This window comes from Lithobates pipiens, unplaced genomic scaffold (assembly GCF_037356315.1).
Source record: "Lithobates pipiens isolate NorthernLeopardFrog02 unplaced genomic scaffold, aLitPip1_a1.2 Scaffold_18, whole genome shotgun sequence".
Classification (NCBI taxonomy): domain Eukaryota; kingdom Metazoa; phylum Chordata; class Amphibia; order Anura; family Ranidae; genus Lithobates; species Lithobates pipiens.
In genome coordinates this window covers 369,104,452-369,131,066 of record NW_027507758.1, presented here as the reverse complement: position 1 = coordinate 369,131,066, position 26,615 = coordinate 369,104,452, and the positions used below count along the sequence as shown (strand labels likewise).

Below are 26,615 nucleotides of genomic sequence, written 5' to 3'. Positions count from 1 at the left end.
ACTGTGTATAGTAAACACAGGCAGGGAGGAAGTGATGTCATTCTCCTCGGAGCGGTCTTTTTGACCGGACTACGAGGAAAAGTGAAAGTAAGTGTGCACCAACACTACACTAACACGTAGGCACACACAGGCACACAAACCCCCCCCGATCGCCCCCCGATCCCCCCCCAGTTACAGTGTCACTGATTGCAGTGATCATTTATTTACTGATCACTGCATTCAGTGTCAGTTGTGACAGTAAAAACTGTCAGGGCAGTTAGTGTTAGGTCCAGGGTAGCCCCCTACCACCCCCCAATAAAGGTTTAACCCCCTGATTGCCCCTAGAGTTAACCCTTTCACCCCCTTTTGCCAGTGTCACTAATGCAGCGATCAGAAAAATGATCGCTTAGTGTCGCTAGGTAGCTAGTTATTTTTTTAGGTTCACCGCCAGGTTTTTATAGTGCTAGGTACCCCCATATACTACCCAATAATGGTTTTAACCCCCTGATTGCCCCTAGTTAACCCTTTCACCAGTGATCACAGTATAAGTGTCACTGGTGACGCTGGTTAGCCAGTTAGTTATTTAGGTTCCCCGTCAGGTTTTTATATAGCGCCAGGGACCCCCATATACTAGCTAATAAAAATTTGAACCCCCTGATTTCCCCTAGTTAACCCTTTCACCAGTGATCACCATATAAGTGTTACGGGTGACTCTGGTTAGTTTGCTTTTTATAGCATCAGGGCACCCACCATTTATTACCCAATAAAGGTTTAACCCCCTGATCACCCGGCGGGTGATATCAATTAGGTTTTAGGGTCAGGGTCTGCGTCGCCCCAGGCAGCGCTAGGTTAGTGCCAGTACCGCTAACACCCATGCGCAAAGCATAAACCTCCCATAGTGGTATAGAATCTGAACAGATCAATATCTGATCTGATCAGATCTATACTAGCGTCCCCAGCAGTTTAGGGTTCCAAAAAAACACATTGTTAGCAGGATCAGCCCAGATACCTGCTAGCACCTGCGTTTTGCCCCTCCGCCCAGCCCACTCAAGTGCAGTATCGATCAATCACTGTCACTTACAAAACACTAAACACATAACTGCAGCGATCGCAGAATCAGGCCTGATCCCTGCGATCGCTAACAGTTTTTTTTGGTAGCGTTTTATATTTAAATCCGGAAGGCAGTGCTTGGTTTTTGGGGTCCCATACGTGGGTAGGCTCCCAAAAAGTCCCCCACATGTGGTATCCTCGTACTCGGGAGAAGCAGCAGAATTTATTTTTGGGTGTAATTTGACTTATGCCCATAGCATGTGTGAGCAATATATAATTTAGTGACAACTTTGTGCAAAAAAAAAAAAATTGTAATATTCCTGCAACTTGTGGCAAAATATAAAATATTTCATGGACTCAACATGCCTCTCAGTAAATAGCTTGGGTTGTCTACTTTCCAAAATGGGGTCATTTGGGGGGGGGTTTTGTGCTATTTTGGCATTTTATGGCCTTCAAAACTGTGATAGGTAGTGAGGAGTGAAATCAAAAATTTGCACCCTTAGAAATCCTGAAGGCAGTGATTGGTTTTCGGGGTGCCGTACGCGGCTAGACTCCCAAAAAGTCCCACATATGTGGTATCCCCGTACTCAGGAGAAGCAGCAGAATATATTTTGGCATGCAATTCCACATATAACTATGGCATGTGTGAGCAATATATCATTTAGTGACAACTTTTTGTAAACTTTTTTTTTTTTTGTCATAATTCAATCACTTGGGATAAAAAAAAATATTCAATGGGCTCAACATGCCCCTCAGCAATTTCCTTGGGGTGTCTACTTTTCAAAATGGGGTCATTTGGGGGGGGGTTTGTACTGCCCTGCAATTTTAGCACCTCAAGAAATAGGCAGTCGTAAATTAAAAGCTGTGTAAATTCCAGAAAATGTACTCTAGTTTGTAGACGCTATAACTTTTGCGCAAACCAATAAATATATACGCTTATTGACATTTTTTTTACTAAAGACATGTGGCTGAATAAATTTTGCCCTAAATGTATGACTAAAATTGAGTTTATTCGATTTTTCTTATAACAAAAAGTAGAAAATATCTTTTTTTTTTCTCCAAATTTTTGGTCTTTTTCCATTTATATCGCAAAAAATAAAAATCGCAGAGGCAATCAAATACCATCAAAAGAAAGCTCTATTTGTGGGAAGAAAAGGACGCAAATTTTGTTTGGGTACAACATTGCATGACCGCGCAATTACCAGTTAAAGCAGTGCAGTGCGAAATTGTAAAAAGACCTCTGGTCCTTAGACTGAAAATTGGTCCGGGGCTTAAGTGGTTAATGGCATCAAAACTGCCCCATCATATTCCTCTATTATAAATTAGTACATGGTATGTCTGTGCTCTCCCCCGGGCTCTGTAATCTCAGATGCTCTAGCTGCCTCCCCCCCATCACTGTGTATAAGAAGCTTTATTAACCATGGAAGCAAAACTGACAACAAAAGCCTGGATGCCTTAATTTAATGAAATTTTCTGAAATGGTCACTAAACTTAAACAGTTGTTTCACAAAAACAACAAACTGAAAAGATATAGCCAGATAGCTGAATGTTTTGTGAACATTTTACAGTTTGGCGTCTGTAGGTGAAAGTATGAAGGAGCTGATACATTTGGCGGCGGAAGAAGATTTTACAGATTTTAAGCATGCTCTCATTGACGTCAATGTGTAAGTGTTAAAAAGCGTAATATTTTAAAAAGTATAAATAGTAGAAAAAAAGTTGAAGTCCAATCATCAGCTGACATAGCTGAACATTTTAAAAGTTGAATGGCTTTAATAGCTGAAAGTATGCAGAAGTTACGCAGAGCCAAAAAAAGTACAGAAGAATAATAAAAAGATGATGATGATTAATACATAAAAAAACAAATAGTTCCATTAATAAGAAAACTGCACAGTCCATGGATTTGCGCCAAGTTTCCGACTGTACAGTACGAATTTAGTCTGTAGAGGATATGTTGTACCAATCCAACCATACGTTACACTAAGAGGTGACTTTGCCTCTACTCAAGGTAGATACCAAACAGCATCTCGTATGTGCCATGTGTGTGGGTTGTCATAACCTCTGGAATAGAAGGAGCTGTCAAGTTAAGTTTAGAAGAGTTTTATGTCTTTTTCTGTCAGTGTGCTCCAATCAGAAATGCAAACCAGAAGGTTTTTTTTTCCTGCCTTTAACCTTTGAGCTCAAAATAAGCCTGTAATCGTCCTAATGTGTATGGATACATAGGAGAACATTAAGCTGCTTCTACAGGTAAAACCCAAAACTCCTGTAGAAGCAATGTTTTTTTAAGCCACTGTGCAATGGAGTTTTAAAGTGTCTTTAGTAAAGGGTTTCCTTCTGTTGGAGGAGGTGCCTATATCTCATATGTTGTCCTGGAAGACTCGTGGATATAGAGTTACTGGTAAGTCTGACCCCAGATTTCCTGCTTCAATACCATCAAGTCATACACCCAGCATACAGCCAGTGAGTGTCTGAGACATTTCAAAAATCCTTATGCCTTGTACAGAAGTCAGAATAAAGCCACAGCATCAAAAAGACAACCAAGCATATTGTTTCCATGATAGGTTTACCTTGAAATAGCTTTTTCTTTTTCATACATCATTGGACACAGTCAGGCTAATATTCATTACCTGCTGGGTTATACTTCATCATTAAGTGAATGGACACTAGAAGACTAAAAGTCTTAAGACAGGAAGTGATCCCATATATAACCCTGCAAGTTGGATGGCATAGTTTGTTTGAGCTCCAGGTCTCTAATCCCACAAACCATTCCAAAAATGAATCTAGGGATTGACTGATTGAGCCTCGCAAAGAAGACTCAGTTCCTTCAAGGTTTTGCCTGTATCGTGGCCTCTGGGCGCTGGACCCTGTGGAGTGGAAATCCTGGACACTACAGCGCTAAGGCATTTTGTGCAGGGTGCTGTACAGGTCTAAGGGAGTGGAACCTAAACATGAAAGGGTACCCAGTCCTTGATGGTCCAAGTGACAGGAACCTGCCTTGAAGGGTGAAGATTGGGCCCTTGGCTTCTAAGTGGCCCTTGGCTTCTAAGTGGCCCTGCGCCTGGATGGTTAAGTAAAACCTCTTTATTTTATTATTGTGGGGTGTCCCAGTGATTGTAACAATCAGTCAAGCTAGCTAAAGGCTGGACACCTGTGTGCGGTGACCATATGGGGAGTTCTGGGCTAGCTGTGGGTGTTCGCAAAGTTTACCTCTTTTTCTTGTGTCTGGCTGTTTTGTACCTGTATGATGGCGCACCACAGTGTGCCCTTTCGCCTTGGTTTGCCATGGCACATTTGAGGTTGCAAGAACACTACTGCGCTCAGCAATTTGGCGGCCATGGTGCATGCAGGCCCGCACATGCTCTGTAGCCTTTATCTAGGCACACAAAGATTCGTGTCTTACGCAAATACAGTCATGCCCACTCGCCGGGCCTGTGCACACGTTCCGGTGCATACCCAGCTTATTTAAGCTGTGCAGGCCAAGTGGTGCTTCCAGAAAGCAGCTGTGGGACACAGAACATACTCTGAACAGACACCTCCAATGGTTAATTTTTCCTTACCCTGGTCACGTGAGTCACCAGGTGTTGCTTGGCAGGCTAAAGGTGCTTGGCAGGATTGTTGCATAGGGGCTTGGTGAGCCCTAGTAAATGATCTCCCTTCTGAGGTATTTTAACTTAACCCAAGTACTGTTTGCAAGCATTGAATGTCTTCCAAAAAGAGGAGCGGGTCTAACACCATAGGGAAGGACACACCTATGTCATCAGTAGTTTCTGATGAACCTAGTCATATCCCTAGTGTTGTATCACCTAAAAGACCAGAGGCTTCCGGGCAATCTGAGCCTCTGCGCTTATGTGGTATTGTGCTAACAGTCAACGCTGCTGCTTCACCCTTCATCACTAAGTATGAACTGTCCTCAGCTCTAGCTGGGTTAGAGCACAGGATCGCTGGCATGATTGCCTCCACCCCGCAGGGAGGGTGGCAGGAAGCGTGACAGATCCCCCTCCCGGAGTCTCCTAGTCTGGAGCAGGAATGGGTTGAGGATGGGGAAGAGCTGAAAGCTCAGGATTTGGTGGCGTGCCCGGCAGATGAGTCTGCTTCCACACAATGTGGACAAGATGATATCCAGTTGATGTCTGCCTCTGTCGCAGAGCCTTTTGAGCCTGACTCTGACCGAAATGGTTTGTTCCACCTTTAAGTTGCCTCTTGCAAAAGTGACTGAGCCCCCCTGGTCCTCTTTTGGATTTCTGAGACCTTTTCAGGTCGCACAGACTTTCCTGCTACACACCCTGTAAGAACGAACAGGCGGTGTATGCTGATATTGAACATCCTTTAAATTCTTAAAGGTTTTCCCTTTTATCATGGATGAAAAGTTCGTCAAAAAAATGGAGCATGCCAGCCATAGATGAAGCAGTCTCTTCCTTAAACAAGAACTTAACGGTAGATAGCGCACAGGGCTTGAAAGACCCTGTTGACAAGAAATTGGAATTATTATTAAAAGCTTCCTTTTTCTTTGGCCAGTTCAGCTATTCAGCCAGCTGTTTCAGCCATTGGTATTCGCCAGTCTGTAAAGGATCAAGTCAAATGGCCTGATAGGCCGAACCAGGAGGATAATCTGCCTGAAAGTAAGACTGCTATAACTCGAGCGCTGTGTGTTGCTGTTGATGCTTTAAAGGATTCAATACAGCAGGTTTCTCGTCTGGCTCTTGTCTGTACATATGCACAGACTTTTACGGCTTATGAACTGGTCAGCTGAGCTTCATTGTAAAAAGTTATTGGCAGGTTTCCCGTTTCATGGGGAATGTTTATTCGGTGATCACTTGGACAAATATATCTAAAAGCTTTCTAAAAGGTTTTCTACTTCCTGTGAAGAAAAGCACCAAAGTCCCTTGTTTAAAAACCCAGGGACTTCTTCCTCAAATGTCTGTGTAAGGGTGGTTCCTTCCGCCAACAGGGCACTAGGGCAAGGCCAGGGCCAGAAAAAGCCCTGGGTCCAAAATTCTTCTAAACCCACCATGAAGCCCCCCTTTTGAGGGGACGTCCCCACTCCATCGTATGGGGAAAAGGCTGCTGCACTTTGCAGACATTTGGAAAACAACAATTCAGGACACGTGGGTCACCTCAATTATATCTTGCTGTTACAAGCTGGAATTATGGGGGGTGCCCCCTCAGGTTTCAAAGATCCAGTGTTCCCTCAGATCCTCCAAAAAGACACTTATTTCTTCAGACAGTACATCATCTAGTGCATCAAGGAGTGACTGTAGAGGTTCAGTACCCGAAAGGGGGACAGGGTTTTACTCAAACCTGTTTAAGGTTCAAAAACCAAACGGGGATACAAGGCCCATTCTGGACCTAAGGTCCCTGAACAAGTATCTATTGATACAATCCTTTCGGATGGAGTCTGTCTGCTCAGTAGTAACCTCACTCCATTGGGGAGACCTTTTAGCCTCCATTGATATAAAGGACGCATACCTATCATTCAGCCTCATCAGAGGTTCCTACGTTTTGCAGTAGAGGAATGTCATTTTCAGTTTGTGGCTCTACCCTTTGGGCTTGCTACAGCTCCCCGGGTGTTCACAAAGGTCCTACCACTAGTACTGGGTCTTTTAACCCCTTGTTGCCGAGCGTACGCAGATGTGCGTACTCGGCTTCTGGGGGTTATACCGGGATGATTCCCGCACCTGCAGGCATCATCCCGGTACTGATTTTTAGAGCGGGCGATTGGCTTTCTAGCCATAACAACCGATGCAGCTAAAAGACGCTCTTACCGGGGCTCCCGTTCAATCTGGAGCACGATCAACAATCTGCCACTTCTGGCGGCTAAGGAGGGACTGAAATGAAGCCGTAAGCGGCTTCATTCCAGTTTCCGAATTGTAAACACGGAAGCGACGTCATGACGTCACTTCCGGTTTACTCGGCTGCCAATGGCGCCGGATTTAAAAATATATACAGTATTCAGAATCGCCGAAACGGCGATCTGAATGCTTTTAAGTGTGAAGGAGGGATTGTGGGTCTTTTGGAGTGCATGTAATTATAAAGTGTGACATGTTTGGTATCTATTTACTTGGCGTAACATTATCTTTAATGTTATGCAAAAAATTGGGGTAATTTTACTGTTTTGTTTTTTTTTAATTCATGAAAGTGTCACTTTTCCCAAAAAGTTGCGTTTAAAACACCGCTGCACAAATACTGTGTGACATAAAATATTTCAACAATCCCCGTGTTTATTCTCTAGAGTCTCTGCTAAAAAAAAAAGTGTGTATGTATATATATATATATATATATATATATATATATATATATATATATATATATATATATATATATATATAATGTGTGTGTGTGTGTGTGTGTGTGTGTGTGTGTGTGTGTATATATATATATATATATATATATATATATATATATGTATATAATATATGTGTGTGTATATGTTCGGGGGTTCCAAGTAATTTTGTAGCAAAAATTTTAACTTGTAAACCACAAATGTCAAAAATAGGCTTAGTCATGAAAGGGTTAAGGGCCAAAAGGATCCTGGGGTGCTCTGGTATCTGGACGACCTCCTGCTCAGAGATCACTCAGTACAGGCTCTAGAAAAAAACACTAATATACACAGTGAAGTATTTGAAGGATCAGGGGCACCAGACAACCCTCAATTTGGCTCTGTATGAGTCTTCTAGGGAGGATGGTATCCTCCTTTGAGGCAGTGCTCTATGCCCAATTCCATTCCAGGCCTTTACAACAAGACATCTTGTTGGCTTGGAACAAAGAAAGAAAAGCCCTGTATTATCCAATGTGCTTATCTCCTCAGGCATGGTGGTTGCAGGATCAGAACCTGCAAAAGGGAAATTCCTTTCTCCTGATAACTTGGAGAGTACTTGACAGGCTCACGGCCCAGGGGAAACGCCCTAGAATTACAGGAAGTACGTTTGGCCCTACGATCCTGGATGGTGGAGCTTCAGGACTGCCCATCAGGGTTCAGTCCAACAATGCCACAGCAGTGGCATATTTAAACCACCAAGGCGGTACCAGTAGTCCTGAAAGAGGTGAACTACATACCAGCCTGGGCCTAGGGACATGTGCCAATAATATCGGTAGTCCATATCCCGGGAGTAGAGAACTGGAAGGCAGATTATCTCAGCCACCAGCAAATATGCCTGGGGGAATGGTCCCTACACCCAGAGGTGTTCCAGGAAATTTGCCAACATTGGGGATGGCCCGATGTCAACCTACTGGCATCCAGGTTCAAAAAGCTACAGCAGTTTGTCTTGAACAAGAGAACCTCTGGCAGTTGGAGCAGTAGCTCTGATAGTTGCACAAAGCCAGTACTCCCTGGTTTATGCTTTCCCTCCGATCCCTCTCCTTCCACATTTGTTGCACAGGATTTGGGGAGAGGGGATTCCAGTCATTCTGGTGGCAACAGCCTGGCCCAGGAGGCCCTGGTTCCCGGAGATTGTGAGTCTGACAATAGACGGGCCATGGATGCTTCCACGTCGCCCTGATCTACTGTCTCAAGGTCCTATATTCCACTCCAATTTGCAGTCTTTAAATTTGATGGCATGGCTATTGAAGCCAGGGTGTTAAAGGACTGTGGCATCTCGGATGTGGAAATCAAATTGGCTACGAGTACAATCAGAGGTCACGTTTCGGCCCTATCAGTATTCTTCCAAAGGCCTTTAGCCTCCCATTCACTGATCCAAACCTTTATGCATGGGGCAACTCCACTTGCTTCCCCCCATTAGCTCATCTATGTGTCCTTGGGACTTGAACTTGGTGCTGTCTGTTACTTTATTTTAACCTATTAAGGAAATTCCATTAGACTTGCTGTCACGCAAGCTAGCCTTCCTGATGGCTATCACCTTGGCTAGAAGGGTGTCGGAGTTGGCGGCCCTTTAATGCAGGGAACCACACTTGATCCTTCACCATGATAGTCGTGTTACAACCTGTTCCATCCTTTTTGACAAAAGTGGTGTTGGCCTTTCATTTAAATCAAGACATTTTTACCTTTTTTCTCTCAGCCTCGTTCGCCGGTAGAGAGGAGACTGCTTTCTTTGGACGTTGCCTGGGCAGTCAAGGTTTATTTGTCTAGATCTGCGGAGAACCCGATATTCAGACTTTTTTTGTTTTACCAAAAGGATCCACTAAGGGGCAGGCAAATTCCAAAGCTTCCATTGCCAATTATGTACATCAATTGGTCATTCAGGCCTATGGTCTGACACACAAAGCTCCTCCCTTTAGGGTGAGAGCTCATTCTACCAGGGATGTAGGAACTTCCCTGGGCTTTTGCCATCAGTTATCTGTGGCTCAGATTTGTAAGGCTGCTACCTGGTCTTCAGTGCATACATTCACAAAATTTTATCAAGTGGATGTTTGAGCAGCCAAGGATTCAGCCGCAGTGTACTGCGGGCTACCGTATAAGTTCTGATGGCTATTATTTGACAGGGTGTCTACCTCCCCTCAAAGCTATTGCTCTCTGGGACATCTCAGCAGGTAATGAATATTAACCCGACTCTGTGTCCCATGATGTATGAAAAAGAAAATAGATTTTTTCGTCATACTTACCTGTAAAATCTTTTTCTTTGAGTACATCATGGGACACAGAGAATCTTCCCCTCTTTTTTGAGGATTCAGTGTTTGCTACAAAACTGAAGTGCTTCCTTTGTGGGAGGGATTATATAGGTGATCACTTCCTGTCTGAAGACCTTTGGTCCGCCAGTGTCTTCACCTAATGAGGATGTATAACCCAGCAGGTAATGAATATTAGCCTGACTCTGTGTCCCATGATGTACTTGAAAGGATTTTACAGTTAGGTATGACATAAAAATCCTATTATCGGCTATATTCTGGTGCTTTGGAACACTATTTGATGAGCCAAACAAACCAAGTGTTCCCAGTCGCATCTGGCTCAAGTGGTAAATGGCAAATTTTAGACACATGTGAAAAAAAAAATACATACCACATAAAGCATTTAGAGTCAATAAATGCAATTTGTTAATAGAAACTTTGTTGTAGATTTTTGTAAAAATGTAATTTAAAGCTGTGTGTTGCATTTAATATTGAACACTCTTATTCTGTTAGATCATAAAACAAGCAGTGAAAGAACATTTGAATTGCCTTTTAATAAAGAAGGCATTGTTCCATTAGCAATCTTGGGATAAATCAGCCTTTCTGGCACAGATGTTCATAATATAGGCGTTTTACTAATGAATGTCGGTGGGGTGGAGTCCTGACTTCACCTGTGTGTTTTTTTTTATGAGAGAGATCGAATAGGGGGGACATTAGGCAGTATTTACAAATGTCAGTCAGCAAATCTGAGACTCCAAAAGGAGAAAATACTTTTTTTAAAGTACATTTTATTGTGCGACTGCAGTTAACAAGAACAATGGGCGAAACATTTGGCCAACATTTTAAATCAAGAAAGACAATATACTGTATGTTCGTTTGTTGAGAGACCTAGCAATGTTGCTTCTAGTGGTGCACATTAAGAAATATTTTAATGGAGGGCGATCAAACTAGTTAGTAGCAAGCAAATCAAAGAGGGTGGATGCCTCGATTTTTAAATTAACACATTAAATTCAGTTTGAGATAGGCATGGAATCTCAATTGGGGGATCACTGGCTAGTAGTGAGAGTAGATACCATTGATAATGATGAAAGCTTTGCATTATAGATTGAGTTTCTACGGCCAAGGTTTGAATGAAACATTCACAAATGTTGAAGAAATTTTGAACCCGTAATTCCTTATGCAGGGAGGCTTCCACCCATTCTATGCAAAAAAAAACTTAGAAATAATTTGAGTATAAAGAAATAGGGGATTCTGGGTAGATCCACTTATGTAAAATAGTCTTTCGTGCCACAAGAGACATCATTGTAAACAGTTGCTTGCAGCCTCTTGAGATTTTAATGCCTGGGAAATTAGGCCAAAAAGCGCCCATTCAGGAGTTAGAGTTAAGAAGTTTACCAGGTATGTGGTAGCATAATACACTATGGAGTTCCAAAACCATTTGATTCCGGGGCACCAAAAAGCATTGAACAGGTCCGCATCTAATTGTCCACGCTTGAAGCAACAAGGAGAGGTGCTTAGATCCATAAGGTAGGAACAATGCCGGGATATAAAAGAGTGATGGAAAGGTTGAAGCATTTCATAGTACATTGTGGCTTTGCTCGTTCCCCAAGACAAACGCAGCAATTTTAAAAGGCCATCAACCGAGAGCTGGGGGAAATTCTTGGTCTGTTAAGACCAGCAATTGAAGTGGAAACTACTTTTTAAATGCTGTTTTAAAGACATTAACTGAAATGTGGCCATTTGTGTTTAAAAATAGAAGACAAGCAGCATTAAAGCCATTTACACAACTGAGTATAAAAAAGAGATGCCTCTAAGACCCCTTTCACACCAAGGGCGTTTTTTGCAGGCGCTATAGCATTAGAAATAGCGCCTGCAATCCGCCCTAAAGAAGCTGCACCATTGTCTGTAGTGTGAAAGCCCCGAGGGCTTTCACACTACAGCGGTGCGCTGGCAGGACATAAGGGAAAAGTCCTGCCAGCAGCTTCTTTGGAGCGGTGAAATCAATGGGGCAGCGCTGTAATACCGCTGGGAAAACGCCGCTATTGCCGGCGGTTTTAACCCTTTCTCGGCCGCTAGCGGGGGGTAAAAGCGTCCCGATATCGGTCAAAATGCGCCACAAATCCGGCGGTAAAACGCCGCTAAAAATAGCAGCGTTTTACATACACAATGGGGCGGTGTGGTGTGAAAGGGGTCTAAGTGTAGCAATATGGTTACAGTTAATGAAGGTACAACATTTAGCAACAGGCACATCTAAATATGCAGGCGTCCGGGGGAAAAGCTGTCCACATAGACCATCCTCCGCACCACCATTGATGTCATACCTTCCACACTGCTCTTCAAGGCTCGCTTTCAGATCGCTCTACTGCAGGGTCGTCTTCCCATTCATGATTGCAGACTGACAGCGGCGAGAGCCGGTGGTGCAGAGGACAGTCTATGTGGACAGCTTAGATGTGCCTCTCTTTATCATCAACCATATGAGCTGCTAAATGTTGTACCTTCATTAAATGTATCCATATTGCTACACCTCGAGGCGCCTCTCTTCTCTTTTATACTCTGTAGATCCTGCTGGATTTTGCTTCTAATCCCCTTGTGGAGGCTGCCATTTGTGAATGGACATTTTATGGTTACACAACACACTATATCACATTACTATAATATTTTTATATGGACTATAAACTGAAGGACTTGAATAAATGGTTGTGGAACAAATCATCAGCGTTTCCATTATTTCTTATGGGGAAATACTCTTTGATGTAAGAGTGCCTTGGATTACAAGCATGTTTCCAGAACGAATTGTTCACAATCCAAGGTATTACTGTATTTTAAGAATAACATTTGTTAGAAGTTTAACCATGTTGTGCTTTGAGACTATACTTTACCTTTCAATTTGAGGGCAAAGACAGCCTGTAGATTAAACTTTCAGTAAACTGATATTTGCATGCTGTACGAGTCGCCAGATTATTTTTTGCTGTATCCTTGGGGAAAAAATAAAATCTCTTATTTAAATACAATACAACACTAAACTGTATTTCTGGTGGTGTTGAGCTACAGTTGTTTTTACTCCATTTGCAAGTAAGATGGTTGCATAATTGCAGATAAAGCCATTTATTTAGCAAAATTTCAAAAAAGCTTCTTTTTTTTCCAGTTAAAACTTTCATTCACCCTGGATCAGGAAAGTGGAATGCCTCAAGGATGCTACATTTACCATTACAGAGACAGTAACAAGTAAGTTATTGCAGGCTCTTAAACATTACAGGAAAACTCCAGCTAATGTAACTAGAAGGAATAGCCAGTGGTAAGTGTAATGTGATAATCAGTCTTGGCTCTATACTTTTGTTATGGCTCTCCAAAAACGAATAAGTTATTGTATGGCTCTGATCAGTGCACTATGACTGGGCCTTTATTTGCAGGGCCTATGCAAGTAATAAAATAGCAGAGGCAGGAATTGATGCATGGATTGCAACCATTTAACTGACAACATGGTCGCTGACCTTCAGGCACACATTTTATAATGCCATTACTCCATAAGAACGCCTCAAAGGTAAGTGTAATTAATATGTTACACTTACATCCCACTGCTGAGTTATAGTTCCTAGAGCTCTTCTGTAAGTCTGGAAACAAAAAGATACTTTGATTTTTATTAACTAGGTCCCAACAATTGCATGAAAATAAAGAAAAAAAACAAAAGGATATTAATTGTTTTATGTGCTACCATATTTATTTATTCATATTTACATATGATTTAATTAACATTTACATACTGATGATTTAGTATGCATTTTTTTTTTTCATATTCTGTGCCCTGAAAAAAATGTGCTGCTGGACTCTTCCTTCCTTTTCCCTAACAGGGTTACTCTTTTCTTTTGAGACATTCAATCAACAGCCAAGTTGGGCAACAGGCTGGATAATGTCTTAGTAGTCCCCCCAGCTTAGCCATCAAGCACATGCTGATTCCCAGCAATGTGCAGGGTCGAGTGCAGAAGCCCTAGTGGGAGATGGGTAGCCTGTGAGATATTTCATGGGGGACACCTATATCAGTTATGAGCCTTAATTGTTTTGTCAGTGTTTTTGAACCTTAGGTGAGCAGCAGGCAACTGGGTACTCATTCCTATCTCCCTGCTCCCCCATGCTGTTTTTGCCTGTAAGGTCATTACTTCCCTCATTCAACCCTGCTACTATTAATGAGGTTGCTAAACTTTTATCTAACACTCAAATAACCAGCTGCCCCCTGGATTCCGCTCCCTCGCAAATGCTACGCTCACCCTCTGACTCAAGTCTACACTCTCTAAATCACATTTTAAAACTCTCCCTCTCTTTTGGCATCTTCCTAAACTCTCTAAAACATGTGCTAGTCACCCCCATACATGAAGCCCTCACTGGACCCCACCAATCTTAACAACCTATGTCCCATTTCCTTACTCGCCTTCTCCAAACTTTTTGAAAGACTCGTCTACAACCGATTAAGCAACCATCTGACCATGAATAAACTTCTTGATCCCCTTCAGTCCGGATTTTGCCCTCAACACTCCACAGAAACTGCTCTCCTTAAACTCTCAAATGACCTACTAACGGCTAAAACCAGTGGACACTAGAGGTCGACCGATATGGGTTTTTCTCTGGCCGATGCCGATATTTAGAAATCATGGCGGCCGATAGCCGATATATGATGCCGATTTTTTTGGGCCGATATGTTAGGCCGATTTTATTTTATTTATTTATTTTTTTCCTTTATTTATTATTTTTTTTTTTTAATCCCCCTTGATCTAACACACCTTTCCCACTGGGGCGTTTTTCAGGCGCTTTTGGGCTAAAAATAGCGCCTGTAAAGTGCCTGCAAAACGGCTCCCCTGCAGTCTGTGTGAAAGACAGAGTGCTTTCACACTGAGGCGATGCGCTGGCAGGATCTTAAAAAAAAGTCCTGCAAGCAGCACGTTTGGAGTGGTGTATACCGCTCCTCCACCACTCCTGCCCATTGATATGAATGGGCACCACTGCCGAAGCGCATGCAATGCGATTTGGCAGCAGTGCTTCATGGGCACATTTAACCTCTTTCTTGGCCGCTAGCTGGGTTATATGTGCCCCACTAGCAGCCAAATAGCACCGCTAAAATGATCTTAAAGAGCCGCTAAAACTTGCGTTTTACCATCAACGCCTGCTCGCTCCAGTGTGAAAGCAGTCTTCATAAGTGATACAGAAAATTTCTTACATTTAAACATTTATTAAACAAAACAAACCTCCAATCAGTTTACTTGTATGTATGATTTAGATAAAAAAAAAAAAAAACCTATGTATTAAATAAAAACAGGTAGTCAAAACTTTTGGACGAAAAAAAAAAAATGGGCTACCTTTTACTGTTTTTATTTTATTTTTAAATAGTGTATTTTTTCCCAAAAAAATGCATTTGAAAGACCTCTGTGCAAATGCCGTGTGACATAAAATATTGCAACAACCGCTATTTTATTCCCTAGGATCTCTGCTAAAAAAATATATATCATTTTTGGGGGGGTCTAAGTGATTTTCTGGCAGAAAATACAGGATTTTTACTTGTAAGCAACAAGTGTCAGAAAAGATTTAGTCTTTAAATGGTTAAACTGAGAACTTCTACACACTGAGATGACTTCATTCATTGAAGTGTAAACATTGTATCATTTAGTTCTTTTCTTGGCAGCCTGCCCAGAGAGGAGGAAAGGGTTTCTATGACGACTCAGACAACTTACACTGACTTCTTACAGAAGTCATTTCAAAGTCCCGCTGTAGTTCTAAATCGGCTTTTTATCGGCACAATCGGCCGATGCCGATTATTTAAAAAACGGCAAATATCGGCCGATATATTGGTCGACCTCTAGTGGACACTATTCTGCACTACTTCTCCTGGATCTCTCTGCTGCCTCTGACACAGTGGACCACCCCCTCCTCCTCAAACTCCACTCCTTTGGTGTCCGTGACTGTACTCTTGCTGGTTCTCATCCTACCTATCCCACTGCTCCTTCAGTGTCACAACTCTACTTCCTCCTCTCCTTTTCCTTTCTCCATTGGGGTCCCCCAAGGTTCTGTTCTTGGACCTTTCCTTTTCTCAATCTACACCACCTCCCTGGGTCAGTTGATTGCCTCCCATGGCTTTAAATATCATCTCTACGCTGATGACAACCAAATCTATCTCTCCACCCCGCCAGCTCTCTCCATCTGTCTCCTCATGCATTACCAACTTATTAGCAGACATATCAGCCTGGATGTCACATCACTTCCTCAAACTCAACCTATCCAAAACCGAGCTCATGATATTTCCTCCATCAGGTGCAGCTTCCCCTGATTACTCTGTCAATATAAATGGCTCAACTATCAATTTGTCCCCCCATGCCAAGGTCCTAGGTGTAATCCTGGACTCTGAATTAACCTTTTGGCCCCACATACTATATCTATCCAAAATTTGCCACCTCAACCTCTACAACATCTCCAAGATATGCCCCTTCCTAACCAATGTCACCACAAAGCTTCTAATCCACTCCCTGGTCATCTCCCACCTCTTCTACCGCAATTTCCTCCTCATTGGCTTACCTCTACATAGGCTATCCCCACTTCAGTCCATCATGAAGACTGCTGCCAGGCTCATCCTCCTCACAAACCGGTCAGCGTTTGCTATACCCCTCTCCCAATCCCTCCATTGGCTGCCACTCAGTCACCAAATTAAATTCAAGATACTAACTATAACTTACAAAGCCATCCACAACCTGGCCCCCAGCTACATCTCTAACCTAGTCTCAAAATTCCAACCTAATCATTCTCTTCACAAGACCTCCTGCTCTCAAACTCCCTTGTCACCTCATCCCACACTCACCTTCAGGACTTCTCCAGAGCCTCTCCCATCCTCTGGAATGCTCTATCCCAATCTGTCAGATTTTCTCCTACTTTATCCACTTTCAAACGATCCCTGAAAACTCATCTCTTTAGAGAAGCCTATCTGGCCCTCACCTAATAACTGTACATTTATCGTTGCAATGAGCACATCACCCAGTTATTACTCTTGTATCTCTTGACCTTCCCTCTTAGATTATAAGCTCTAAGGAGCAGGGCCCTCTGATTCTTACTGTATTAAAGTGTATTGTATTTGTACTGTCTACCCTTAAGTTGTAAAACGCTACGTAAACTGTTGGCGCTATATAAAGCCTGTAAAATAATAATCTATTCCCATGATTGCGCTTTCCTCAGTCCTGGAAGGTTTCATGTCCATGTGTGAAGTTGAGACTTGCACATAAGGCGGTTAAAAAAATATGCTGCCTCCCCCCCCAACCCCCCCCTTTATCTTCAGATGTACCCAATGCAGTAGATGAGTCTGCTGCAGGATCCATATTGTTCATGAACCATGAGGGTGGATCTCATAAAAATTGACAAGGACTCCAGAAACTTCGGAGGTTCCTTTTTTGGTATCCACAAGCTTGTGCATTCCACCAGAGTTTTTATATATTATGATTGGGAGCATCTGAAATGTTCCTTCTTGGTACCCAAATGGTTTTCAGTTTTCTATCCTTGCTAAGAGGCCTTTTTTTTGTTTTTTCCTATCATGAATTCACCAATGTCCAGTTTAAACGAGGCTACAATGATTCCAGTTGAGGAATTGCCTTCTTTAGGGACCTGGTTGACAGGTGGAATATGTTGCATATTTTATGTATGTCCTCACTAGAATTGTCCTTCACCCCGTCTTAGCCATTGCGCTGGTGTTCCAAATGTTTATGGAATAGGCAAATCTTGTGCGTTAGAGCCTTGGTAATATGAAAGGTGGAAATGTGGGGGCAGTTGATGCTGACCAATACACATGACCACCTAAAGTAATTAATGGACCATCTCGGTACTGATACAATGACAAGTTGTGCTAAAAAATTAAAAATAAAATTTGAATACATATAAAACATACAAAAGTATTAAATACACCGCATAAAGTTTGTTGGAGTGGAGTATAAGTTGTTTCCTCTACCAGTTTCGCAGCATAAACTGCTTCTTCAGGAGGAGTTGTCTATGGAATAAATAATACATTTAAACAAAGCATGTTGCAAAGCAAAATAAACAAAACCCGTCAATTTCCCCCCCGCAGCGGTCAAGGGGGATTGTAAATGACAATCTTTAATTAGAGGGTAGTATTACAATATAAAGAAGTCTACAAAAGGTGGTGTTGTAAAGTGATGGAGGAACCAAACCAGTGCCACTGTGAGGCCAAATAACGGGGGTGGGGAGGGGGGTGGGGAGGAGGAGTGAGAGGGGAAAAGGGAGGAGAGGTATCAAAACCAAAGATACAAGGGGAATGAGGGAGAAATGGAACTGGAATGAAAGCGGGAGGGGAGGAGGTGGAGAATTAGAATACCAAGGGTAGGTGCGGGGAAAACAGGAGTGAAGGGAAAAGAAAGTGAGAGGGACTAAGGAGGAAAATGCCATGGCAGGGCATCAAGAAAAGAGGAGGGGAACAGAGGACCTAAGCCAGGGAGTGTCAGGGGGAAGAAGGGGCAGCAATGGAGAAGGAGGAAAGGACGGCATGGGGCATACTAAGGTGAGAAGGTGAAATGTGAAGGTGAGGACAGAAAAGAGAGGGGGGGAGAGGAGGGGGGGGGGGGGTCACTGCCGGTTTTTCCCCTCACCTACCCTTGGTATTCTAATTCTCCACCTCCTCCCCTCCCACTTTCATTCCAGTTCCCTTTCTCCCTCATTCCCCTTGTATCTTTGGTTCTTTCTGTTACCCCCCCCTCCTTCCCCTTTTCCCCTCTTACTCCTCCCCTCTTTCCCCATTCCCCACTACCCCTTCCCCTTATTTGGCCTCACAATGGCACTGGTTTGGTTTCTCCATCACTTTACCACACCACCTTTTGTAGAATCTTCTTTATATTAAATTATTATTACCCTCTAATTAGAGATTGTCATTTACAAGCCCCCTTGTCCGATGCGGGGGCAAATTGTTGGGTCCTGTCACCAGTTGGTTTCATCCAGACGGGTGCACAGGTCATACTTTTGTATGTTTTATATGTATTAAATTAGATTTTTTTTATCAGAATTTGTTATTGTATCAGTACCGAGATAGCCCATTAATTACTTTTGGTGGTCATGTGTATTGGTCAGGATCAGCAACTTGCCCCCACCTTTCCAATCTTTCATATATCAATTTGGATGATGGTACTTTCATCTTGTATATTAATATGAGGCGATACTCAAACATTTGTCAGAGCCTTGGTAATAGGTGTCCCTGTTTTAGGTGGTCCTAGACAATCAGCTGGTCTAGGACCTCAAATATGTTTGAGATGCGTTACTGGATTCTACCCCTTGGTGTCCAGACTTTCAGTGGTTGTTTTGCATCATATCTGATCTTAGCAAATATAGCCGATTTTGCATCTTTTTTTCCAACGGGTCTCTTCAGCAGAAGTCAATTGACAGATCGGCTTCTGTTGAGCGGCAGTGACCACACATGGATTTAAATTCAACCCTATTGAACCAGTTGAATTTCAATCAATGTATGGGGAGCTTTAATCTATATGTCAATATAGCAAATCTTAGTCTAATACTGGCCATACACAAAGCCACTTTCAGGCACTGTCAATCGCTTACAACCAGCTTTTGATCCCAATAATGACCTGATTGGGTTAAGGCAACCCACCAACAGTTTAGGTTTCATGATTAAAACAGAAATAAAAATCCACGGGTAATTTTTGTGGTTCAAAATAGCTGATTGCTTATTTCCCAAGCTATTTTTCAAACTCGCTAACAGTTTTGCATATATCATATAACAACCACTACACAGTGGCATATCCATGTGTTTGCATTGTGGATTGGGTCCCACAGTGCTCTCGTGCACTGCCCACATGGAGGATAATCCTGTCCTAGCTGAGCTCCAACTGCTGTTGTCACCGACTGTTGCAGCTCAAAGATCCAACCTGCGTGGCCATTAAATCACTGCACAGCTTATGCCTTGCCGGCTCAGAATCTAGGGATGTGCTTGAACCCCAGCCCTTTTCTGGGATTGCTGGTGTCCTAACACCTACAAGTTTGTTTTTTGTTTTTACTTGTAGGTGGCTGGAGCGTGGCATGTCTCTCCCTTGTTGCAGACTCACATGGGGACCAACTTATGATTTTTCACTCCGGCCCACTGCATTCAAAAAATGCCCTGCCACTACACCCACTAGTGTACATTCTCAAGCAAATATCTGGCTAAAACAAAACATTATTTTATTCTCCCTACCTATACCAGAGAAATCTTGCTTTTTAAAGTGATAGTAAACTGTGGCTGGTTAAAAAAAAAAGCCTGTAATTCAATTTCATAATGTGTTAGTATGCATCGCATATTAGCACATTATGAAATACTTACCTTGGAACGAAACCTTCCAGCAGGCACGCTGTCACCGCTGAGAGGGCTGACAGCCTCCCCTAGTCTTTTTTGTTCCGGATTCGTGCTCCTGCTGTCTGGCTGGAGCTGCGATGGTGTCACTCCCATGCATGAACACGGGAGCCCTTAGTTCTGGCACTAGGCACTGAAGGTCCGACAAGGTAAGCCGGACCTTCAGAGCGCAATGCGTCAGTGACATCACTGGCTGCATCCAGGGTGAATAACTCCTAAACTGGGCACTGTGCCTTATTATAGGCTTACCTTTAGATAAAAATCAAAGTGAGCTTTACTGCCGCTTTAAATTTTACCTGGCAATGAAATGGTGATATAACCTTGTCACACATTGCTCAGAATGGAAAAAATTATTTTAATACTATTACATTTTAATATTATTAGATCTTTAACATGGAAGTCCTATATAGATTTACTGATATACGTGTAATTGGACAAATAAACAATTTTTAACTTAAAGTGGTTGTAAACCCTTACAGACCACTTTTACCTACAGTTAAGCCTAGATTGAGACTTACCGGTAGGTGCAAGAAATATCTCCTAAACCTACATGGTTTAGGAGATATTTGCAAAAGACAGGCACCGCTGTCTACAGCGCATGCACACTGAGCGCGCCGCTGCTAACGGTGATCATGCCATTAGTGGCGGCTCATGTGTGGGCCAATCAGAGTGCCGGAGCCACAATACCCGTAAGGAAGATGGACGCTTCGTGAAAGACGGGGCAGCGGTGACATTGCTGGCTCCTGTGTCAGGTAAGTGACACATAATGGGCTACTATGCGATTCATAGTAGCCCATTATGCTTTACCTTTGCAGGGAAACAAAGAGGAAGTAAAACCCATTAGGGTTTTTTACTTCCTCTTTAATAGACACACTATTTGTTACTAGATTGAAATAGTAAGAATAATCTCAGCTATACTGCCAAGTGTTCCCTCGGAAAGTAAAAAGTAGGATGGATGAAAGAGCTAATTTTTCCATTGCATGTGTGTCATAGAAACCACCTGGAGTTCTTTCAGTATGGGAAATTCTGAGCAACGTATTATCCCACTTGTAACTGATCAGATATAAAGATTAATGGACCTGACGTCCTTTTCATAACACTGTACAATGATAGTAACCTGCCTATGAAAATACCACCACACAAAGCAGGACAAGACTCAACACATTTTTTTCACGAGTAGACCAACCTTTCTCAGTCAGCCTATCCCTTGCTTTTTAAATCGATTTATTCATGACATCATTTAGTTGTCAATATACAGTTCTGTTATGTTTTTTGTTTTAAGCATAAAATCCAAAACTGGTTAAATCTATTCAGTTGTCATGCCCACAAAAACATTACATTTGTCATGAAATATTACAGCGATAACATAACTAAAAGATTTTGAGTATTTGGAATGAAGCAGAAGAATCACAGAACTCCTACCTCATCTACATCAGAATACTCTTCAAAAAGGTTACTAAGGCAAGGGAAAAATCATCTCTCATTTCTTAAATTGAGGTGAAAGCTGAGAATTAAAAGTAACTGATACGGCTTGGTAGGAAAGACCAGAGAACCCTGAATTTGGTTTCCTGTGGTTGGGCTGTCCAAGGGTTCTCTTGGGTGGGCCTGCGATGATGTAACTAGATGTTCACTAGTCCTTTAGAGATTCATGAATAAATGAGAACTGAACTGACCACTCTCACACAACAGTCTTTAGAGGGAATCCAGGAACACGTACCATTAGAATTTTCCTTTGGAACAACTAGGCAAGGTTTTTTTTGTTTTTTGTTTTTTTTCAAAGATTAAAGCTGAACTCCAGAAAATAAGACACTTTGTAAAATGTGCTCGCTTCCTAGGAGTTAAGTCCAATAAGATTTATGCCACTTCAAGGACTTGGCTCTTTTATTTAGAGCTGATGGTTTTATGGAGTGCTGGAAGCACAGCTACACACCCAAAACTCTTAGAGGAGAGACTTCTCACACCACATTTATGCTCATCCCTCCCCTCTGCTGTTATTCAGAAGGCTTTATAGTCTGTGCATGGGTTCACATTATACAAATCACTCTGTGATTTTGTTAACAGGGCAGGCTGCATGCAACTCTACAAGGTCCAGTGCCAAAAATATAGCGATAGCTGTGCTCCCAGTGCTCAGTAAAAAATGGCAATTGTAAATTCAGAGAAGTCCGCAAGGTAGCATGCACCTTGTACTAGGTACTTAAAGAGGAAGTAAACCCTGATGAGTTTACTTCCTCTTTCATTCCCTGCAAAGGCAAAGCATAATGGACTACTATGCATCGCATAGTAGCCCATTATGTGTCACTTGCCTGACACAGGAGCCAGCGAAGTTGCCGCTGTCCCCTGTAGTCCGCCGCATCCATCTTGTTGGTGGGGTCTCGCAGCTCCGCCGCTGTCTGGCGAAGCCACGATGACGTCACTCCCGTGCATGCGCACGGGAGTCGACATGCGCGGCAGCTCCATTCTTGGAAATGCCGCGCTCAGTGCGCCTGGGCGCCGCTGTCTACGGCGCATGCGCTGTAGATAGCGGTGCCCGTTTTCGGGCAAATATCTCCTAAACCATATAGGTTTAGGAGATATTGCTTGGACCTACAGGTAAGCCTTAATCTAGGCTTACCTGTAGGTCAAAGTGGTTTGTAAGGGTTTACAACCACTTTAATCCCTAGTAATCTAGCATATTTTGCAAAATGGCTGAATTCCTGGAGTTCAGCTTTAGAACAGCATCATGACTAAGCAATATGGTGTGTATACTTCCCATAACAACTGAAATGCATGTTATTTACCTCTTCTGCACCAATTTATCACAATACATTATTTTCCTTTAGCCTTCAAGTATGGGTGTGGGCAAAATCTGATGCAGTGTTGTCAGCACTGCTTTGTTCCCATCTCCTGCTCATTTATTGCAGTAGCTGACTGCATTTCTGGCAGAATGAGCAGGTATAATTCTGTTCTTGGACATTTTTTTTTTTTTAAGGGACAAAAAATGTGGAAAGTTTCACACATTGCAGAACTTTGTTTAACTGCTTCAGCCCCAGAAGATTTTACCCCCTTCCTGACCAGAGCACTTTTTGTGATACGGCACTGCGTCACTTCAACTGACAATTGCGTGGTCGTGCAACATTGCACCCAAACAATATTGACATCCTTTTTTTTTCCCCCACAACTAGAGCTTTCTTTTGGTGGTATTTGATCACCTCTGCGGTTTTTATTTTTTGCGTTATAAACAAAAAAAACGAAAATTAAAAAAAACTCAATATTTTGTACTTTTTTGCTATAATATCCCCTTTTTATTTTTATTTTTTTAAAGCAAATTTTTTCTTAGTTTAGGCAGATATGTTTTCTTGTAGATATTTTTGGTAATAAAAATTGCATTAAAGTTATAGCGTCTACAAAATAGGGGATGGATTTATAGTATTTTTATTATACACATCGGACAATTTTGACACATTTTTGGAACATTGGCATTTATGCAGCGATCCGTGCTATAAAAATGCATTGATTACTGTAAAAATGTCACTGGCAGGGAAGAGGTTAACACTAGGGGTTAATTGTGTTCCCTAGTGTGTTTTCTAACTGAAGGGGTGGTGGGACTTGCTAGGGGAAGTGATAGATCGGTGTTCGTACCTTGTATGAACACTCAATCTGTCTCTTCTCCCCGCAGAGAAATGGGATTTACACAAAGAGATCCCGGTTCGCGCCAGGCACTCGCATCGGCTCTGGGTGCGAGCGGCGTGTGCATGTGCTCCTAGTGGCCACCAGAGGAAGCGACGTAACATGACGGTGATTTGTGCAGCCGAACCATGTTGCCACAGTACAACTGTGGCGGCTGGTTGGCAAGCAATTAATGTTCTTTACTTTTGCCTGCACATATGTGTTAACTGTGCCTTTTACGTTCTGACATTGCAATAGTGTTCATTTTCTTTCCATTGATTTTATTCTTCAGTCTATAAATCATGTGCATATGACCTATACATAATTTTTTTTTTCTTTCTATGCTCATGCAACCTGTGGCTAGGTTTTTTTGTGTAATAATTGTTTAGGCACTTTATCCATAAGTTTTTATTTAGGTGTATAGGCTAGTGCTTTTGTTATGATTTCTATCTTTAATTTCAGGTTTTTTAACCCTCAAGTTAGTCTTTCGTATGCCTTATTGTGCTAGTTACCCTTAAATTAAATAAAATTGTGACTAAAGCTGGCCATAGAAAAATTCCATCCACACAAGTGAGATAAATGGAAGAATCCCCCTGCCAGGACACTGTATTGTGACAGGGGGACTCAGCGATTTTGGAATGAATGGACTTTACCGAACAAAAATCACCCACTCTTGTTCATTTGATTGAGAAAAATTTGTCATCCTGCTCTTTTAAATTTTCTCACCGAATTAAAAAATTTAAGTCAATTTGACCACACTAATAGAAAATAGAAGGAATGTTTTTAAAACTAAAAATTTGGAACACATTTCTACCAGTATACAGCCAGCTTTATTTTAAAAAATATCTGCTCTGAATGAAAGTAAAAGTAATTCAACAAGCAAAGCAGAGTCAGATTTTTTTTTTTTTTTTTGTAGATTTTAAACTATTTTCTTTTTTTAAATAAGCGTCCTTGATCCTTCTTGGGTCCCCTATCGGTGCTGCTCCTCCTCCTCCTCTGTGTGCCTCCATATGGAGCTCCTTCCTATGGTGGCACACCTGCAGGCCTCGATTCCATGCTGCGCTGCCTGCATACATAGACGCAGAAATCGCAGTTCCAAAGAAACCAAGAAAGTCACTTTCAAGGTGTGGAATAAATTAACTCCTTCCTCAGCAAGCCAACTGTGTGTCACCAACACCAAAGCTGGTGGCAAAATAGAGGCTAAAGGGCCACATATGTCAGTGTTTAAAGCCCCACTATTTTCTTTTTACCTCTCACCACCCAACCCATCCTACCATGTGTAGCCAGATATGCTCACCTAATCCACCCCTCCATATCCTTTGTCTTCACTATTTTGGGTGCGGGGAAACTGCAATTTCAGTGGGCAATGGAACCTAGGCTCACGAGTCCCCTTCCCTTTCCTCTGCTCACATCAGATCTCCTCTAGATCCTGAGTGGACCCTGCTGATGCTTATTCAGTAGGAAGTGTCCACATCATGCAAGTACTGACCTGGGCACTCAAAGAAGGACCCTAGCAGGAATCAGAAGTGATGGATGACTTCCAAGTTTGAAAAAAAAAGAGCATTTTTGTTTTGAAACCGGTAATCCGCCAGAGGGAGAGCGAGTGGGCATGTCTTCAAATATATCCTGGCAAAGGGGCCTTAATGTAACTGGGTTTTGGAGCACTGTATAAAATTGGCATTGGAAATTAAAAACCTGTAACCTCCATTATAGTACAGTCATGCCTATATGCAGCATTTGAATATAGTACGCTGCTCCTAAAGTAAACTTGCAGTTGTTATCCAGTGTTGGGTAAAAAGTACAGTGCAGATGTTTTCATTATGTATGATTTTAGGCATTTTTCAATTAAAATGATCCATCAAGAAAGACATATACTGAAGTCTGTTTTGCTAAATTACATCAGGGTTTAAAATGTTACCTCCTATGTGCTTATTTAGATGTTGCATACAGGTTGTAAAAAAACTCAGTGTAAATATAAATTTTAATCATCTTTCAAGTGGCCTCATCATTGCGTAGCTCTGGCTCCCCTGTGTCAGTGGGCTGATGAGGGGAAACGCACTCCCCTACCAACAATGGAGGAGCAATGGAAGTCATCTGGTGAAATCCTGGCTCTGTGCACTTCAGCCCCGTTAAGCCACTCATTGAAACAAGGGAGCTGCAGCTGTGCAATTACGTAACTGCTCCGAAGAAGAGTAGTGTAAAAAAAAGAATTTGCACTGTAATATAGCTGGGGGGGAGGCAACATTTTCAACCTTGGTCATTTTATCCTTTCCTTTTTAAAGCGTTTGTTAAACAAAACGAAATAAAAATTGGATCCTGTTTCTTTAAAGCATGTTAAATAGTACAGTGCTTGTGTTGTATAATTTGGCCCCCTGAAATACCTGGCTGACCCTGCCTGGTTCTTCCCTCCCCCTCTGTAAACCGACCACGGTTTATAATGGCTGCTGAGCCCTAATACCGTGGTCTATTTACAGGCCTCCGTCATCCACAGCTCTCCTCTCTGCTCTCTCCCGTCCTCTGCCCGCCTGTCAGCTAGTGATGGTGCCCATTCCCCCCCGCTCCTGAAATGACAGTGTAAATTGCATGCAATCCCCTCTATTAGAAAGAATCCTATGCTGCAGTGTCTGTTCTTTGTTAAAAAAAAAATCCCATTTCTACCTGAATTCACAGCACCGCTTGGCTCTCACGCGACTCTTCTCTGCTCCTGTTCTCCCTGGCTGATGTCTCGGCTCTCTCCTCCTCTTAACTGACATCAGCTGGGGATTCTCTGCCCCTCCTGCTCTAGATGTCAGATTGGGATCTGTGTGATCTGTGTGATGCAAGTTCAGCCATACAGAGAGTATGGCTGAATTCCCATCGCATCCGGCCCAAACTCGCACAGGACCCTTTTTTTGGTACGCAGCAGAATCGGATCGCATGGGTGTTCACACCATGCGATCCGATTCCTGTCCGAGTTTGCAGATCGCACTGCGATATGCGAACTGATCTGGGGGTGTCATTAACTTTTCACGGACAC

General features: G+C 42.5%; 1 protein-coding gene across 18 annotated transcripts in view; it reads left to right on the top strand.

Annotated features, from left to right (window-relative positions):
* Positions 1-26,615, top strand: part of DIS3L2 (DIS3 like 3'-5' exoribonuclease 2) — an 867,027-nt gene that overhangs the window by 674,563 nt on the left and 165,849 nt on the right. For all 18 annotated transcript variants that reach the window (XM_077487662.1, XM_077487653.1, XM_077487654.1 and 15 more), the window contains one exon: positions 12,731-12,810. In XM_077487662.1, the coding sequence (XP_077343788.1) occupies positions 12,731-12,810 (80 nt within the window). The remainder of the gene's footprint in view (positions 1-12,730; positions 12,811-26,615) is intronic.